General features: G+C 41.4%; 1 protein-coding gene across 9 annotated transcripts in view; it reads right to left on the bottom strand.

Moving 5' to 3' along the window:
- OSBPL1A (oxysterol binding protein like 1A) overlaps positions 1-18590 on the bottom strand; it is a 238929-nt gene that overhangs the window by 9924 nt on the left and 210415 nt on the right. For all 9 annotated transcript variants that reach the window (XM_064294638.1, XM_003406354.4, XM_023543923.2 and 6 more), the window contains 3 exons: positions 5780-5914; positions 4700-4797; positions 1177-1359 (listed from right to left, as the gene is read on the bottom strand). In XM_064294638.1, coding sequence (XP_064150708.1) covers positions 1177-1359; positions 4700-4797; positions 5780-5914 — 416 coding nt within the window. The remainder of the gene's footprint in view (positions 1-1176; positions 1360-4699; positions 4798-5779; positions 5915-18590) is intronic.

Here is an 18590-nt window from a genome sequence, read left to right as displayed (position 1 = left end):
GAGAGAAAAAAAAAAAGGTAACAACGATTCTCATACTCTTTGGACCACAGGGCCCCTGTACCCAGTTTCTCCACATAAGGAGAAGGACTTTTTCTGCGTTTTAGGCACCATGGTGCTGCCGCCATTTCCGCCACCATCACTGCTGTTGAAGTGGAGCTGCTGCTTTGGGACAAGGCTGGGAAGGAAAAAAAAAAGCAGGATTTCCCCCACCCTCTCCATCCTGCAAGGGTCCATCTTTCCAGGTCTTCTAACAAGAAAGGAACCTTTCAGGATGGAGAGAATGGGAGAAACCCTGTTTTCTATCTGTTTCCACAGCCCAGCTCTGAGATTTGGGTTGCCTTAAGTCTCAGTCAGAGCCCTGGTGGCACAGTGGTTAAGAGCTCAAGCTGCTAACCAAAAGGTCAGCAGTTCAAATCCACCAGCTGCTCCTTGGAAACCCTATGGGGCAGCTCCACTTTGTCCTATAGGGTCGCTATGAGCTGGAATCGACTTGATGGCAACAAGGTAAGTCTCAGTCAGGAGACGCAGGAAGAAAAACTAAAATCAGGAAACTCATTACTATATCAATCTTCAGGTTTTGAGTTTTTCTCCCCAGTGTGCCTTCTATTATTTACTTTGCAGAGACCTCAACTGTCTTCCAGGCAGCATTTTTAATTGCAGTTAAGTGGTAGGGATAGGAGAGTGTGCTTACTCTATATGAATTGGAACTACAAATGCCTTTGAGTTTAAAGCTCATCTTTATTTTCTATTCCCAAAGAAGAGAACTTCCAACTTCCCTAACGTCTACAATGTGCTGCACAATTGTTATTTCAATGTTTGTCAAAATGAACTCATTTTAAAAGATGGTTAAAAAGACTGCAACATTGACATTCATGATATGTAGAAAGCCTGTTTCATAAGAACTGCCATGTAGTGATTAGCTCTATTCTCTTTTAAGACAGATCCAAACATCACAGCCAAACATCAAGTTAAACTTCTAAAACATACTCAGACTGATTAGCAACGACTACTGTCCTATTTCTCAAATTCTTTCACATGCAGCTACATAATTTACACTTTATAAAAGCTTTTATCTTCTCCCCATCTTCTGATCAACAAGGTCAGGTCTGCGTGCAGGTGTATACACTTAAGAGTAGGTACACATGGAAAGAGTTTAACAGCATGATTCCAACTTACTCAAGGAGTTCCAAGGTGATGATTCCTTTGGGTTCTGCTTCTACGCTCTTCCCCCAGAACTTGAGTTTGGGATAGATCGAGCCATGAAAGATGAAATCGTTGTTTAATCCTTCAGCATGAAATGCACTAATTGGTGGGTGATGGCTGACCTGTTCAGAGATGAGTCTGAACCCCAGGTCATCTCTTAAATAAAAAAAAAAAAAAGTAACATTTTAATTAACGCTATTGTTGTGCACATTATTGTTATCTCTGTCAAAACACAATGTGAAAGTATTAGAGAGCCAAGTTCAACAAAGCAAACAATTCTTCGTCATCCTGATGAAAGAACAACTTAATATATCTTGATTTATTTTTGTGATTTCCCTGTCTGGGTTGACTTCTGATTGCTCTGCCCTGTGTTCTAGTCTTGGGTTGATACCTGATATTATTGATTTTCTAACCAAAGAACTCCCTTTAGTATTTCTTGTAGTTTTGGTTTGGTTTTTACAAATTCCCTAAACCTCTGTTTATCTGGAAATGTCTTAATTTCACCTTCATATTTGAGAGACAGTTTTGGTGGATATAAGATTCTTGGTTGGCAACTTTTTTCCTTCAATTTTTTATATAAGTCATCCCATTTGCTTTCTTGCCTCCATGGTTTCTGCTGGGTAGTTTGAGCTTATTCTTATTGACTCTCCTTTGTAGGTGACTTTTCATTTATCCCCAGCTGCTCTTAAAATTCTCTATCTTGGTTTTGGCAAGTTTGATTATAATATGTCTTGGTGACTTTCTTTTGGGATCTACCTTATGTGGAGTGCTATAAGCATCTTGGATAGATATCTTCTCATCTTTCACGATATCAGGGAAGTTTTCTGCCAACAAATCTTCAACAATTCTCTCTGTATTTTCTGTTATCCCTCCCTGTTCTAGTACTCCAATCACTCATAGGTTATTTCTCTTTAGATAGAGTCCCACATGATTCTTAAGGTTTCTTCATTTTTTTAAATTCTTTTATCTGAATTTTCTTCAAATATATTAGTGCCAAGTGCTTTATCTTCAAGTTAAAAAATTCTGCCTTCCCCTTGGCTTGATTCTGTTCCTCTGACTTTCTACTAAGTTGTCTGCTTCTTTAATTTTATTGTTAATCTTCTGAATTTCTGATAGTTGTCTATGGATTTTTCCATCTTATTAAATTTTTCATTATGTTCCTGAATAATCTTTTTAATTTCTTCAACTGCTTTATCTGTGTGTTCCTTGGCTTGTTCTGCGTATCGCCTGATTTCCTTCCTGATGTCTTGAAGGGTTCTGTATATTAACCTTTTGTATTCTGCCTCTGGTAATTCCAGGAAGGCACTTTCATCTAGAAGATTCCTGGACTCTTTGTTTTGAGAGCTTGTTGAGGCAATCATGGTCTGTTTCTTTATGTGACTTGATATTGACTGTTGTCTCCGAGCCATCTATAAGTTATTGTATTAGTTTATTTTATGTTTGCTTACTGTGTCATAGCTTCTTGCTTTGTTTTGTTTTGATATGCTGAAATGGGTTGCTTGAGTGAGCCAGCTTGATTATTTTCACCTTTGGAGCTCTGACGTCCTGTCCCCAGATGGCTAGAGCTGTTATCAGGTATATCAGTCTAGGAGTCCATTCACTATTCTTGTATGAATTTGGCTCAGGTGTCCAGGTAGCTGATCATCAAATGTGTGGTACAGGCACTGTCCTACAGTCTTAGAGGGATAGGGGTGATTGGTGTAGGTACCAGCGTCTGGTTGCAGCAGGCAGTCACACTCTGAACAAGGCAGGGGGCTGAGAATCATCCCCCACATGCCTCTGAGGAAAGTGAGTCCCTGTTCCCTAGAGCGTGCAGGTGGGTGGGTTCTGCAGACGGACCATGGGCACCGAATGTTTTTGGTGGTAAGGACTGGGAGGTACCAGTTATCCTTGCGCCCCTGTTGCGGGTGGCTAAGTGACCTGAGTGGAGTCACCAGTCCTTAGGCCCCTGATGTGGGTAGACAAGGACCCTGTTTAATAGGCAAAGCAATGTCAAACCTCAAACACCCACCACTCAGCAGCACAGCTGAAATAGTTGGAGTCTGCCAGCGAGGGCCTATTTTCCTGAAATAGGCCCATACTGGTCCATGCAGAGGGGAAAGGTACTCAAAGTCCACGGACCATTTATGCCTGGACAGGAATCGCTTCTGTTCTGAGCTCTGCCGGTTAGTGGAGCTGGCAAATTATCTTTTCTCCCAGTTGCAAATTTATTCCTTCTCCAAGGCTGGGAGGATGGCCCTAGGTGCTCAACAGGGCCTATCTCAGGCCCAAGGAAATTAGCCACTGAAGCCGGCTTGGGAGCGGGGGGAGGGGGGAGCGGGGGTGTGGTAAAATATACACAACTACTTAGCTTTTGCCAAGAGCACCATTCTTCCCTGGTTCCGGAGGTACGAGTAGGCTGTGCGGCTGGCTGTTTCTCCCTGAGGGAACTGCAGCCAAATACTAGTACTAGCCTGCCACAGCTGCTCCCGGGAATACTCTCCGCAATTCAAGTCTGGTAACTCTTCTCCGCTTCTGAACCATCTCTTTCTCCCCCTGCCCCTCAGTTCGTTTTCAAAGCTTGCTTTTGATGTTCAGGGCTCCTAGCTTGTCGGAAATATACTCCTTTCATTTGTTTTTTCGGGTCTTTGTTGTAAGAGGGCTCACCAGAAGCGACTGTCTGTTCCACCTCAGAACAACTTAATATATGAGAAACTGTACAAATGCAACTCCAACTGCCTAATTCACTGTGTTATAATTTTATGTATTCGAACACATCAAAATAAAGAACACTCAAATGAATTTGGGTGATGTGTATGAAATGGCAGTGTTAGCTGTGTAAATTTAAAACGTAGCGTTCTTTTTGTATTAAGATAGAGAAATCTGGTGTGTGTGTTTTCAAATATGCAGGGAATACATGACATTAAAACTTGAGCAGAGAAGAGGATACAGATAAGTTAAAGCCAAATGAATTCCCTTAATTGTGTGTCAACAGGCAACAGGCTAAGGGGGCAAACAATTGCACTGTTCACGCATTCACTGCTTATACGGCAACAGTATAAATTTATGCTGATATATTTTGGTTATTAAAAAAATCTGATCATGTTTTATGATCTACATAAGGAGAAATGCAGGATGATTAAACCCACGTAACTGGCAATATTAAAATCCTTGTAATTAATTACTTTCCATAATGGTACTTTTTATGTATGTTTCAATATTTCTTACATAGTTCCCAAAATAAAAAGTAAAAAAAAAGAAAACCTGTTGCCCTCGAGTTGATTCCAACTCATAGCGACCCTACAGGACAGAGTAGAACTACCCCGTATGGCTTCCAAGGAGCGCCTGGTGGATTCAAACTGCTGACCTTTTGGTTAGCAGCTGTAGCTCTTAACCACTATGCCACCAGTGTTTCCAAAATAAATTTTTTTGGTGATACTCAAATATAACACTTTCCTCTTTATTTTAAATGCAATATAAATCACATGAATAAATGGAAGGCAGTGAAAGACCTCACCGAACTAATTCATAAGTCTCTCCCAGGAGTGGATTGAAAGGCTTTCCAGTACGTTCCCACTGAGAAGCAACAGCCGACACGGCAAATGCAGCTACACACTGTTAGACAGAGCATTAGGACACGTTAAAAACAGCCTCGGTGTTCCTCAGTCTTTCAGGAACTGAAATTTTGTGAAGACAGTGATTTACAAAATTATTCCGAGGAGTTTAATTACTTTGGGTTTTTAATACAGCTCTAACAATGGAATATGGAAACTTGGATTTTTAGAATGAAAATTAATTTGATTCTCTTCCTATAATGTTATTCCCCACTGAGGTTTTATAAAACCCTACGAAGGTACACATTCTCTCAAGGACTTTTTCAAAATTCTCAAGTCTGAAATTACTATTTATTCATTTACAATTTTTTTTTAAAAAGTACACTTTTAGGATAGGCGATAAGAGATACAAAACAATTAAACTGATGTCAAGTCCACTGTGGTTGGGAAAAGCTGACTTACATAATGGCAAGACCAGAAAGATTCCATTTAGAATGCGATTGCTTTGTCTGAAGGAGAACAATGTGTCCACTATCCTCTGCCTGTATCAAGCCCATCCATGTACATCACACAAAGGTCTTCTATTTAAAAGTTCAAGTCCTTGTCTTTTGTTGTAAGGTACAGCACTGTGTATATATTTATATACACATATAAACTTAAACATATATATGTGTGTATTCATTCCTTCTTGGAAACACCCTGAGAAATTCCGAAGGAAGGTAGGTTGAATTTTTTTCCCACTAACACTCCAATGATACTTTTTAAAATTAAGGCTCAGAAACGGCTCACCAATATCCAGGTTCGGTTTGTGGCCCACCTTCTGCTTCTCTTGCAGTTCTCATCAGTCTTCCTACTCTAGTGGCACTGTGACTAGAGGATTGCAGAGGAATGGAAGCCGGGGTTGCTCCCAACATGCTGATTAAGTCTGAGAACATTTTTCAGCCTCACACTGGACATAAGGCTCCTTTTGTGCATTGGGATGGGCAGCGTGGTAGAGGAGACCCTGAGACCTAGCCCATTTCCGGTGCTCACTTGACACGTACCTGCATCCTTTCCACAGGATCCGAGAAGGAACTGGCCTTGTGGATGAGGTATGTGTGCTCCATATATTCAGTTAGTCGCTGTAGGAAGCTCAAAGGCTCATTAAATATAACTGGCATCGTGATCTTGGATAGTTCCTATTTAACAAGAAAATTGAACCTGTTATGTCCAATATACGCAGCAAACTTACCTGCTGCTATCTTTACACAACATGTTCCTGGATAGGAGGTAATGGAAAATAGAAACCCATGAAATTTAATTAATATCAGTTCCATTTCATAAATCCTTCCAGAACATCTAACAATACAGAGTATATTGTTGTAAGCCTTGAAGAAAAATACAAAGATGACCCAAACATACTTGCTGACGTCAGGAGCTCACAATCTGGTAGTGAGCATGCAACGATTATTAATAAGTCTCCCCCACGTGTCTGTCAGTTTGTCATACTGTGGGGGCTTATGTGTTGCTGTGATATTGGAAGCTATGCCACCAGTATTCAGATACCAGCAGGGTCATCCATGGAGGACAGGTTTCAGCTGAGCTTCCAGACTAAGACAGACTAGGAAGAAGGACCTGGCAGTCCACTTCTGAAAAGCATTAGCCAGTGAAAACCTTATGAATAGCAGTGGAACATTGTCTGATATAGTGCTGGAAGATGAGCCCCCCAGGTTGGAAGGCACTCAAAAGATGACCGGGGAAGAGCTGCCTCCTCAAAGTAGAGTCGACCTTAATGACACGGATGGAGTAAAGCTTTCAGGACCTTCATTTGCTGATGCGGCATGACTCAAAAGGAGAAGAAACAGCTGCAAACATCTATTAACAATCAGAACCTGGAATGTATGAAGTATGAATCTAGGAAAAATGAAATGGAACACACAAACATCAATATCCTAGGCATTAGCGAGGTGAAATGGACTGGTATTGGCCATTGTGAATTGGACAATCATATAGTCTACTACGCTGGGAATGACAACTCGAAGAGGAATGGTGTTGCATCCATCGTCAAAAAGAATGTTTCAAGATCTATCCTGAAGTACAACGCTGTCAGTGATAGGATAATATCCATACGCCTACAAGGAAGACCAGTTAATACGACTATTATTCAAATTTACACACCAACCACTAGGGCCAAAGGTGAAGAAATAGAAGATTTTTATCAGCTGCTGCAGTCTGAAATTCACCGAACATGCAATCAAGATGCATTGATAATTACAGGCGATTGGAATGCAAAAGTTGGAAACAAAGAAGAAGGACCAGTAGTTGGAAAATATGGCCTTGGTGATAGAAACAATGCTGGAGGTCGAATGATAGAATTTTGCAACACCAACGACTTCTTCATTGCAAATGCCTTCTTTCACCAACATAAATGGTGACTATACACATGGACCTCGCCAGATGGAACATACAGAAATCAAATTGACTACATCTGTGGAAAGAGACGATGGAAAAGCTCAATATCATCAGTCAGAACAAGGCCAGGGGCCGACTGTGGAACAGACCATCAACTGCTCATATGCAAGTTCAAGCTGAAACTGAAGAAAATCAGAGCAAGGCCATGAGAGCCAAAATATGACCTTGAGTATACCCAACCTGAATTTAGAGACCATCTCAAGAATAGATTTGACGCCTTGAACACTACTGACGGAAGACCAGATGAATTGTGGAACGACATCAAGGACATCATCCATGAAGAAAGCAAGAGGTCACTGAAAAGACAGGAAAGAAAGAAAAGACCAAGGTGGATGTCAGAGGAGACTCTGAAACTTGCGCTTGAGCGTCAAGCAGCTAAAGCAAAAAGAAGAATTCGTGAAGTAAAAGAACTGAACAGAAGATTTCAAAGGGCCTCTCGAGAAGACAAAGTAAAGTATTATAATGACATGTACAAAGAGCTAGAGATGGAAAACCAAAAGGGAAGAACACGTTCGGCATTTCTCAAGCCAAAAGAACTGAAGAAAAAATTCAAGCCTCTAGTTGCAAAGTGAAGGATTCCATGGGGAAAATATTAAATGATGCAGGAAGCAACAAAAGAAGATGGAAGGAATACACAGAGTCATTATACCAAAAAGAATTAGTCGATATATTCAACCATTTCAAGAGGTGGCATATGATCAGGAACCGATGATACTGAAGGAAGAAGTCCAAGCTGCTCTGAAGGTATTGGTAAAAAACAAGGCTCCAGGAATTGATGGAATATCAATTGAGATGTTTTAACAAACAGATGCAGCGCTGGAGGTGCTCACTTGTCTATGCCAAGAAATATGGAAGACAGCTTCCTGGCCAACTGATTGGAAGAGATCCATATTTATGCCTATTCCCAAGAAAGGTGATCCAACCGAATGCAGGAATTATAGAACAATATCATTAATATGGAAACCCTGGTGGCATAGTGGTTAAGTGCTACGGCTGCTAACCAAGAGGTCACCAGTTCAAATCCACCAGGCACTCCTTGGAAACTCTATGGGGCAATTCTACTCTGTCCTATAGGGTCGCTATGAGTTGGAATCGACTCGACGGCAGTGGGTGGTGGGATCATTAATATCACACGCAAGCAAAATTCTGCTGAAGATCATTCAAAAACGGCTGCAGCAGTATATCGACAAGGAACTGCCAGAAATTCAGGCCGGTTTCAGAAGAGGATGTGGAACCAGGGGTATCATTGCTGATGTCAGATGGATCCTGGCTGAAAGCAGAGAATACCAGAAAGATGTTTACCTGTGTTTTATTGATTATACAAAGGCATTTGACTGTGTGAATCATAACAAACTATGGATAACAGTACGAAGAATGGCAATTCCAGAACACTTAATTGTGCTCATGAGGAACATTTACATAGATCAAGAGGCAGTTGTTTGGACAGAACAAGGGGATACTGATTGGCTTAAAGTCAGAAAGGAGTGCGTCAGGGTTGTATTCTTTCACCATACCTATCCAATCTGTATGCTGAACAAATAATACGAGAAGCTGGACTATATGAAGAAGAATGGGGCATCAAGATTGGAGGAAGACTCATTAACAACCTGCGTTATGCAGACGATACAACCTTGCTTGCTGAAAGTGAAGAGGACTTGAAGCACTTACTAATGAAGATCAAAGACCACAGCCTTCAGTATGGATTACACCTCAACATAAAGAAAACAAAAATCCTCACAACTGGACCAATAAGCAACATCATGATAAACGGAGAAAAGATTGAAGTTGTCAAGGATTTCATTTTACTTGGATCCACAATCAACAGCCATGGAAGCAGCAGTCAAGAAATCAAAAGACACATTGCATTGGGCAAATCTGCTGCAAAGGACCTCTTCAAAGTGTTGAAGAGCAAAGATGTCACCCTGAAGACTAAGGTTTGCCTGACCCAAGCCATGGTATTTTCAATCACATCATATGCATGTGAAAGCTGGACAATGAATAAGGAAGACCGAAGAAGAGTTGATGCCTTGAATTGTGGTGTTGGCGAAGAATATTGAATATACCATGGACTGCCAAAAGAACGAACAAATCTGTCTTAGAAGAAATACAACCAGAATGCTCCTTAGAAGGATGGCGAGACTATTTCTTACATACTTTGGACATGTTGTCAGGAGGGATGAGTCCCTGGAGAAGGACATCATGCTTGGCAGAGTACAGGGTCAGCGGAAAAGAGGAAGACCCTTCATGAGGTGGATTGACACAGTGGCTGCCAACAATGAGCTCAAGCATAACAATGATTGTGAGGATGGCGCAGGACCGGGCAGTGTTTCGTTCTGTTGTGCAGAGGGTCGCTATGAGTCAGAACAGACTCGACGGCACCTAACAACAACAACAACCTTAGATGAGAATTAGGAAATGAGTTATGAAGGTCATGGGGACTAGAGAGCAAAAATCTTCATAGTGGGCTAAGAATCCACTACATATATCATTTTTGCAGGTAATTTTCCAAAAGAAGTTTCAAACAGACTGTTTATGACTCAAAACATTGTGCTTTTCTGAGCACACCAATCTAATATGAATTGTAGGCTGGCGCACTAGGCTTTTGTGTATTTTATAGAACAGATTTCAAATGACACACAATCATAGTTGCCTCTCAAAAATAATGTAATGGCAATCAGTGTGCTGATCTTTTAAAATTCCTTTCCCCACACAGTCCCTGTTTTTGGTGAGGTCTCTGTGAGGTATGTTAGGTGTGCAGGGGAGCTGCCAGAAGTTCAGGCTGTATTCAGAAGAGCGCACGAAATGAGGGATATCATCGCTGATGTCAGATGGACCTTGGCTGAAACCAGAGAATACCAGAAAGATGTCTGTGTTTTATTGACTATGCAAAGGAATTAGTCTGTGTGGATCATTAACAGATTATGGATAACGCTGCGAAGAATGGGAATTCCAGAACACTTAATTGTGCTCATAAGGAATCTATACATAGGCCAAAAGACAGTCATTCAAAGAGAACAAGGAGATACTGTGTGGTTTAAACTCAGGAAAGGTGTGTGTCAGGGTTGTATCCTTTCACCATCTTATTAAATCTGTACACTGATCAAATAATCCAAGAAGCTGGACTATATGAAGAAGAACCAGGCATCAGGACTGGAAGAAGACTCATTAAAAACCTGTGTTACGCAGATGACACAACCTTGCTTGCTGAAAGCAAAGAAGACTTGAAGCACTTACTGATGAAGACCAAACACTACAGCCTTCAGGTATGGATTACACCTCAAAGTTAAGAAAACAAAAATCCTAACAATCTGACCAATAAGCAACATTATGATAAATGGACAAAATACTGAAGTTGTCAAGGATTTCACTTTACTTAGATCCACAATCATTCCCACGGAAGCAGCTGTAAAGAAATCAAACAACATATTGCATTGGGCAAATGTACTGTAAAAGACCTCTTTAAAGTGTTCAAAAGGGCAAAGGTGTCACTTTGAGGGCTAAGGTGCACCTGAACCAAGCCATGGTATTTTCAATCACCTCATATACATGCGAAAGCTGGACAATGATTAAGGAAGACTGAAGACAATGAATAAGGATGCCTTCGAATTGTGGTGCTGGTGAAGAATACTGAATATACCATGGACCGCCAGAAGACTGAACAAGTCTGTCTTGGAAGAAGTACAGCTAGAGTGCTCCTTGGAAGTGAGAATGGTAAGATTTCATCTCATGTACTTTGGACATGTTATCAGGGGTGATCAGTCCCTGGAGAAGGACATCGTGCTTGGTAAGGCAAAGCGTCAGCAAAAAGGAGGAAGACCCTCAACGAGATGGACTGACACAGCAGCTGCAACAGTGGGCTCAAACATAGCAATGACTGTGAGGATGGTGCAGGACCGGGCAGCGTTTTACTCTGTTGTACACACGGTTGCTCTGAGTCAGAACTGACTCAACGATACCTAACAACAACAACATGTTAGGTAGGCATCCTGCAGCTTATTGGCTTAAAATGTACTGTCCTTTGGCATGGTCTCTTTTGAGGGCCAGGTGGGAGAAAGAGAAACCAACAGTGCAACTGTTTTGATACTGAAAATTGACAAGTGTCTTTTTAAAATAAAGAACCAGTCCCTCCAAAATAGTGAGAATAATAATAATTTAATGTTCGGGCAAGGGTCTCTGACCTGAATGGCAACTTTTCAACATTCTTTTCACCAACTGCCGTAAACAAGCAACAAGAATGTGAGGTCCTTTCAGAACTTCAGCAAGTAACAAGCTTATCTTGGTATTCTCTGGTTAGTAGAGGGAATATTCTGCTTATCTTCCCAACCTTCTACCTCCCATTATTTAACTTTCCCTGGGGGCCTGGGTCTTTCCTGAAGCCTGCTAGCTACAGTCACATGGTCAGGCGGGCAGTCAGGGCTGAATATCACAGGACTTCTTTTTTTCCCTGAACGTCCATATCTTACCGACCTGCACAATCAAAAAGAATGTACCCTTCACAAAACTGCAACTAGAGCATGTTGAAAAGAAAATAAGCTCATTCATCACCATAAAATACTGCAGAACAAGGACAAACACATGGCAGCTCAACCTAATTAAAAGAAATGGTAGATTTATTGCTACCTTACTAAGGAGACCAGGGAGAATAAGGATCTACAAGGAGATAAAGAAAAGAAGGCTTAACTATATATACCCTAAGATCTCAGGAATTCACTGTCAGGGACAAGTCAAGAAAACTGAGACTACCAAGGCTTGTCTTAACTGAGATGCCCCAGATCAAAAGCAACTAACAACAAGAAGACTTTTTCTGGCTTAAAAAATATCTTAAAAAATTTTTTTTTATTAAAAAACGGTACAGTAATACATAACTCTCTTTGTATAAAATTTAATAATATAGAAGTTCATGAAAATGCCCTTCAATTCTCTTTCCTACTTATCTCCCCAGAGGCAAAGCACCATCGCCTGTCTGGAATACGTTTCTATGTTTTTCACATGTATATGCATATACCTTATCGTTTTTCGTGTTTTTTTTTTTTTTTTTAAGTGCATGGAGTCAGCTCTATGTATTAACCCATGACTTCCTTTTTTCACTTTCATTGTGTTTTAGAGATCTTTCCGTATACATAGATGTGAGTTTACCAGGTTCTTGGTAACAGCTGCATAGCATGATGATAAGACCAGTGAACAAGACTGAGGTCCATTACTGGCTCTATCATTTATTCCCTGTGTAAACTTGGTCAAGTTAAATTCTGTGCCTCTTTCCTTATCAGTAACATGGGACTTATACAATAGTAGCTACGACAAAGCATTGTTATAAGATTCATGAGGTAATACATTCAAAGCAAGTAGGCCAGCACTAAGCACATCAGTAAATGCTTTACCTGCTTGTTAAATTAAAAAATGTCCATGTATAGGTATATCATGAACTATCTTAACTCTATATCCTTAAGGACATGGGAAAATACTGCTTTAAAGCAGATTCCTTTAGTGAGATTTCTGGGTCATTTAAAACTTTGACAGATACTTCCAAGTGAAATGTCTTCCGAAAAGCTTTATCAATTTACATTCCCAGCAACGCTGCACAGGAGTCATATACTCTTTTAACATCAGAGAGAGGTGCACTGTTTCAATCTAGTTAGGAAACCCTGGTGGTGCAGTGGTTAAGAGCTATGGCTGCTTACCAAAACGTTGGCAGTTCAAATCCACCAGGCACTCCTTGGAAACTCTACAGGGCAGTTCTCATCTGTCCTATAGGGCTGCATCGCTATGAGTCAGAATCAAATCGATGGCAATGGGTTTTTGGTTGTGTGCCAGATACTATTTTAGCCACTCATTATAGCCAATCCTTACCTGTAATGCCCTCCCTCTTCTTAACGCTTCTACATTTTTCCTATGCTTCAAGGCCCAGTTCAAGTCTCTTGTAATGGATTGAACAGTGTCCCCCTCAAAATTCATGTCCACCCAGAACCTCATAATATGACTTTATTCAGAAATAGGACCTTTGCAGATATAAACAAAGTATGGACCAAGACAAGATTATACTGGAGTAGGGTAGGCCCTAAATCCGAAGAAAGTGTCTTTATAAGAGACAGAAAAGAACACACAGAGACACAGAAAAGCTGGCAGTGTAAAGACAGAGGCAGCGATTGGAGTGATGCATCTACAAGCCAAGGGATGCCAAGAATTGCCAGCAACCACCAGAAGCCAGGAGAGGGGCATGGGATGAATTCTGCCGCAGAGCCTCCAGGAGGAACCAAACTTTCCAACCCCTTGATTTCAGATTTCAGTCCTCCTGAAATCTGAGAGAAGACATTTTCATCGTTTTAGGCCACCAGGTTTGTGATAATTTGTTATGGCAACACTAGGAATTCACCCATCTCTCCTCCTCAACTATTCTAGCACTCATTAATTTCACTCTCCTTCAAAGTCCTAGAGTATGAGAATCTATTGCTCAAAGCTCTGCACATGATCACATATTAGACTCTATTACCTGCTGTTATGTCATGTGTACTAGCCAGTTAGTTATCTTGCTAACTATACAATAATACAGTTCCTGAAAACCAAAAACCAAACCCATTGCTCTCAAGTTGATTCTGACTCATAGCGACCCTCTAGGACAGAGTAGAACTGCCCCATAAGGTTTCCAAGGAGCAGCTGACAGATTCGAACTGCCAAACTTTTGGTTAGCAGCCATTCTTGAAGGAGGGACAGTATCTTATACTCTGCCTGCATCCTCATCCCCTCAGGGAGAGGGGCACACTGAAGGTGCCCCAGAGGCTCCTGTGTATCCCACCACCCCAAGTTTTTTCCTCTTCCGGCATTTGTCACACCGCACTGTACTTTCTTGTCTCCTTCCTACAACCCCTTGAAGACAAAACACTGTTGTGTAGTGATGGACAATAGTTATCATGACAACATATTGAGTAAAAAAGTAGGTTACAAAGCAACATGTTCAAAAAGATCCTAATTTTGTAAAATACATGTTTTTATGTACCTAGAAACAAATATTAGAAGGTTGTAACACCAAAAAGTTAATAGTGGTAATCTTTAGGAGTTGGTAATATAGGTAATTTTAATTTTCTTTATGCTTTTCCGTATTTTCTAAAATTTCTAAAATGAACCATGTATTGCTTTTCTAATGAGGGGTAAAGCAGGCAATATTATTTAAAAATCTAACATTTTCAGACTGGCAAGAGGAAAAGGTGGGGAAGAAGCTAACAACCTTGCATCACAGAAAGAGATTACCTTACAATACACATGTTTACATTTATGCTAATCATACAAAGTACTAGAGAAAGTCAAAGAGTACAAGTGGCAGGATGCAATGAGAGGAACAGCACATAGGCCCAGAGACAGTAAAGTGTTGTGGTTAAAAGACCAGGCTCTGAAATCAAATGTCTGGGTTCAAATCCCAGTTCTGTCACCTATTGCCTTGGGTGACCATGAGAAGTCCCTCTCCGCTCTTCAAAGGGTGGATGATTTCATGACCTGCCTCTTAAGGAGCTTGTAAAGACTAAACTAACAAATTCATATAAAGCACTTAGACTAGTGCCAGGCATACATTAAGTAGGCAATAAATGTTGGCTCTTATCATCATTATTAATAACATACACAAGATCTTCAAGTCCTCCAAGGTTGCAGAGAGGCAACGGTGCTTCCGAGGCTAGGATACTTCACCCCGCCCCATGGGTGGCCAAGCTGTAGAGAAGTGACAAGAACAGCAGCCTGGCTTATAGCCTCAGACCTCCAAAGGGAGAGGGGGGACGGAAGGGCATCTGGTCTCCCCAAAGCCTTCGCCTGCAGGGTCATACGGAATTCCCATCGCCTAGCTTCTCATTGCTAGATGCATGGATGTCCTAGCCACACACCAGACAACAAGGGTGTGCTATATGGTGACCAGGGCCTGGGGACCGCTGTCCCTTGACTGGGATGTGACACAGATGATGCCAGGTCTGGCTCAGCTCCCCTCCTGTTTTCTACATTTCACTTTGCTATGCACAACAGCAGGCTGAGATTTATTTTTTAACTACCTTTAAGTTTGGTTTTGGATTTTTTGTCCCCAATGAAAAATATTATATAAAATGCTCACTGAGGAAATAAGAGGTGTACTGGGGGTGACAGGTGGCCTGGATAGGATGGCGGTGCTTCCATCAAAGTAGATTTGCTTTGTTTTCTCTGGAATCCTGTCCTAACGACTTAGCCCTTCAAGTCTAAAGCAACGCTGTGTATGTTGCCATTTCCTCATTCATCTCTCCATGAGAAAACACATAACATAAGCCGAGCGGAACCGGGAAGTATCTACTAGACATTGGCTGCTCCACACCAGTTTGTGAGGCTTCACCTAAGTTACCAAGCAAATGAAAAAGAGTGTGGTCCAAACGCTGGAGATCACAGTGTGTAGGACTTCTTTTTACCATCAATTAAATGGGTAGGTTATTTCTCAATCATTAAGGAAGCTCCTAAAATTCTACAAGGCTCTTAGAAATCAGTTTTGTAATCTAGATGAAATAAAAAGACTCCTTGAAAACAGTTTTGTAATCTAGACTAAATAAACACCTTTTCACGTCTTTTAGTAACTCGGAACATAGGCAATCCAGGAAATGAAAAGGTACACATCTAGGCCAGATAAGGCTTAGAGGGAGGGAGAGGGAGAATGAAGAAAGCATACCCACATAAATCCAGATTTCCATAAAAATAAGCCTAGACTTCTCAGCATAAAATGCTATTCCTAAATACAGCAATGGGCTTGCGATTTCATTGTCTCTAGCAGTCTGTGGTTACTTTAATCTTACAATTATTTTAATAGTTAATATCTGCAGTTCTCTGGAGAGGTAATAACAAACTCAGTGATGCAAATTACATTTTATTTCCTTCCCCGTCAGAGTTCTTGGAAATTCACAGGGATACCATCTTTATTTCCACAGCAATGAAGTTCAGTGCTGTGTTCTTTAGATATTGTGTATAACTCATCAGTAGCTGTTTATGTTCCAATAATAGGAAAAGCAACGATGCACATTATAGAGGTCAAGTTTCAGGAAGAAACATTAGCTAGGACACTCTTATCATGGAGAGCTTCAGTCAGTGGGAAAAATTAAATATTTATGCCAGGCAATTCTACCTTGTGACCCAGCTAAAAGCAAAGTTTAAATTTATCCGTTCAAATTAATAGCAACCAATGATGAAACTGAAGAAACTCTTAATTGCAATGGCTCATCAGCTGATAAACTGAGAAGAAAAGAAAAAGAGAGAGAAGGCTGCTTGTTTGTGTGAGCACCATCTAAGCAACCTCAAGGCCAGGCCAACTTTGGTCTCAAGTGAAATGGAGAATACTGTATAAATGTGAGGTCTACGTTGCAAGCCCGGATGTGCACATATGGAAAACCTGGTTTATAGAGAGAAAGTCAACTTAGGTGTTTGGCTAAGTCTGTTTGCTCTGTTGCCAAGGCAGCCAGCTGGGATGGCAGAGTCCCCACCCAGGTGTGTGACTCAAGCACTAGATGAGTCCTGGGCTCTTCACCAACGGGCAAGGGGTTTCTTGGCTGAAGCTGTGCCTTTCCATAAAATCAGTCTGGCACCGGATTTTGCCTCCATGAGATCTGCACCTTCCACAGCCTCCAAGGATATAGAAATTCACCCTTTTCTTGCACTTAAGGCCTCTGAGGACCAAATAGGTCCCCAGGTGGTGCAAACGGTTTGTACTTTGCCGCTAACTGAAAAGCTGGTGGTTCAAACCTAGCCAGCAGTGCTATGGAAGAAAGGCCTGGCAATCTATTTCTGAAAGATTAGTCAAGAAAACCCTAAGGAGCTCAGTTCCGTGCTGTAACACATGGGTTCACTGTGAGCTAGAACTGACCTGACAGCAACTGCTGTGTGAGGCCAAATGGCCCTTTCCCATTTCACACTACTCAGTTCTCTCCTCCTACACAAAATTTCTAGCATCTACCAGTCTATTGAGGAGCCCTGGTGACACACTGGTTAAATGCTCAGCTGCTAACCCAAACGTCAGTGGTTCAAATCCACCAGCTGCTCTGCAGGAGAAAGATGTGGCAGTCTGCTTCTGTAAAGATTATAGCCTTGAAGCCCTAGGGGGCAGCTCTACTCTGTCCTGTATGGTCAATACAAATCGAAATTGACTTGACAGCAATAGGTTTGGTTTACCAGTCTATCTTTGGATGAGAGGTTCTTGCCATCTCAATACCACTGATTCTGTCCAAAGCCGGAGTACTAAAAGATGGTGAGACAGCCCTGCTGGGACCACTCTGGGAGAGCCATGTGGAAAAAGTCTGCTGCCCTAACTCCTTTTGCTGCTGGTTAAGCCACTGCTCCTCAACCCACACAGTCCAGCCCTGGGGCAACATGACGTGAGTGGAAGATAACACTTGGAAATGAAGGGACTGTAGAGCAGGCAGGGTGTGTGTGTGTCTGTGAATGTGAACAGAACCATTCTGTGGGTGCCTTTGTGCAGCCAAGGGGGAAAACTAGGAGGGAAAAAAATCAAACAAGAATATTCTAGTAGCTGAATAGTGTCTAGTAGCTGAATAGTGTCAGCGTCAGGAAGCAGAGCAAGCATTCTTTATAACCAAAGAATGATTCAAACATTGGCTGGAAGCTTGGTTGGACTGGATCAGGAACCTTCAAACTGCATTCCCTTGAGGTATACAAAGACTCTTCTGGGGACTCATGGGCATGGATGGCCTTCAGTGAGTCAATTTCCATTCATCTACATTAGGGTTCCTTGTCTTTCCCTGTTTGAGTTAAGGGAAACACAAGACATTAGAAACAGGATCTTTTGACATGTGGTGAGAGATTCTGAGCTCAGACCATTATAAAGTGGGTTGGTAGAGATGTCAAATTTTATTTAACTTTCTTGCTCTTCTATCCTCTGACTCTGAAGTCAGTATTTATAATAGATTTGACAAAGCTTATCTAGCTTTATATTTATCTTAGATTTCTAATTTAAAAACAGGACGGCTGTCACAGTGACATATAGTATCATGTTTATTTGAGTTCAAAAATAACAGTAAGTTCTTCTGACAGAGGGTCAGTCTGACCTGGTAATCAGTCTGATCATGATACTGGCCCTAAGACAGGGGAGGACTATCCAATAAGCAAGGTAACCAGGGGCTTATTGGGCTTACTTACTAATCACCACATCAAAGACTCTGCTTCTAGGTTTGGCTATCTGTCTCTCTCCCAACCCCACAGAACCTTCCTCCAGAATCAAAGCCTCTTTTCAAATTTACAATCCCTGACAGGAGCGGAAGACTCAGTAAGCATTGTAAACACAGGCTTACTTCTGCTTACTTACTTATGTATAGTGAAAATTTCACATGGATTTCACTTTGATGGAAACCGTGGTGGTGTAGTGGTTAAGTGCTACAGCTGCTAACCAAAAGATCGGCAGTT

This window comes from Loxodonta africana, chromosome 11, assembly GCF_030014295.1.
Source record: "Loxodonta africana isolate mLoxAfr1 chromosome 11, mLoxAfr1.hap2, whole genome shotgun sequence".
NCBI lineage: Eukaryota > Metazoa > Chordata > Mammalia > Proboscidea > Elephantidae > Loxodonta > Loxodonta africana.
This window is presented reverse-complemented; position numbering and strand designations above follow the sequence as displayed.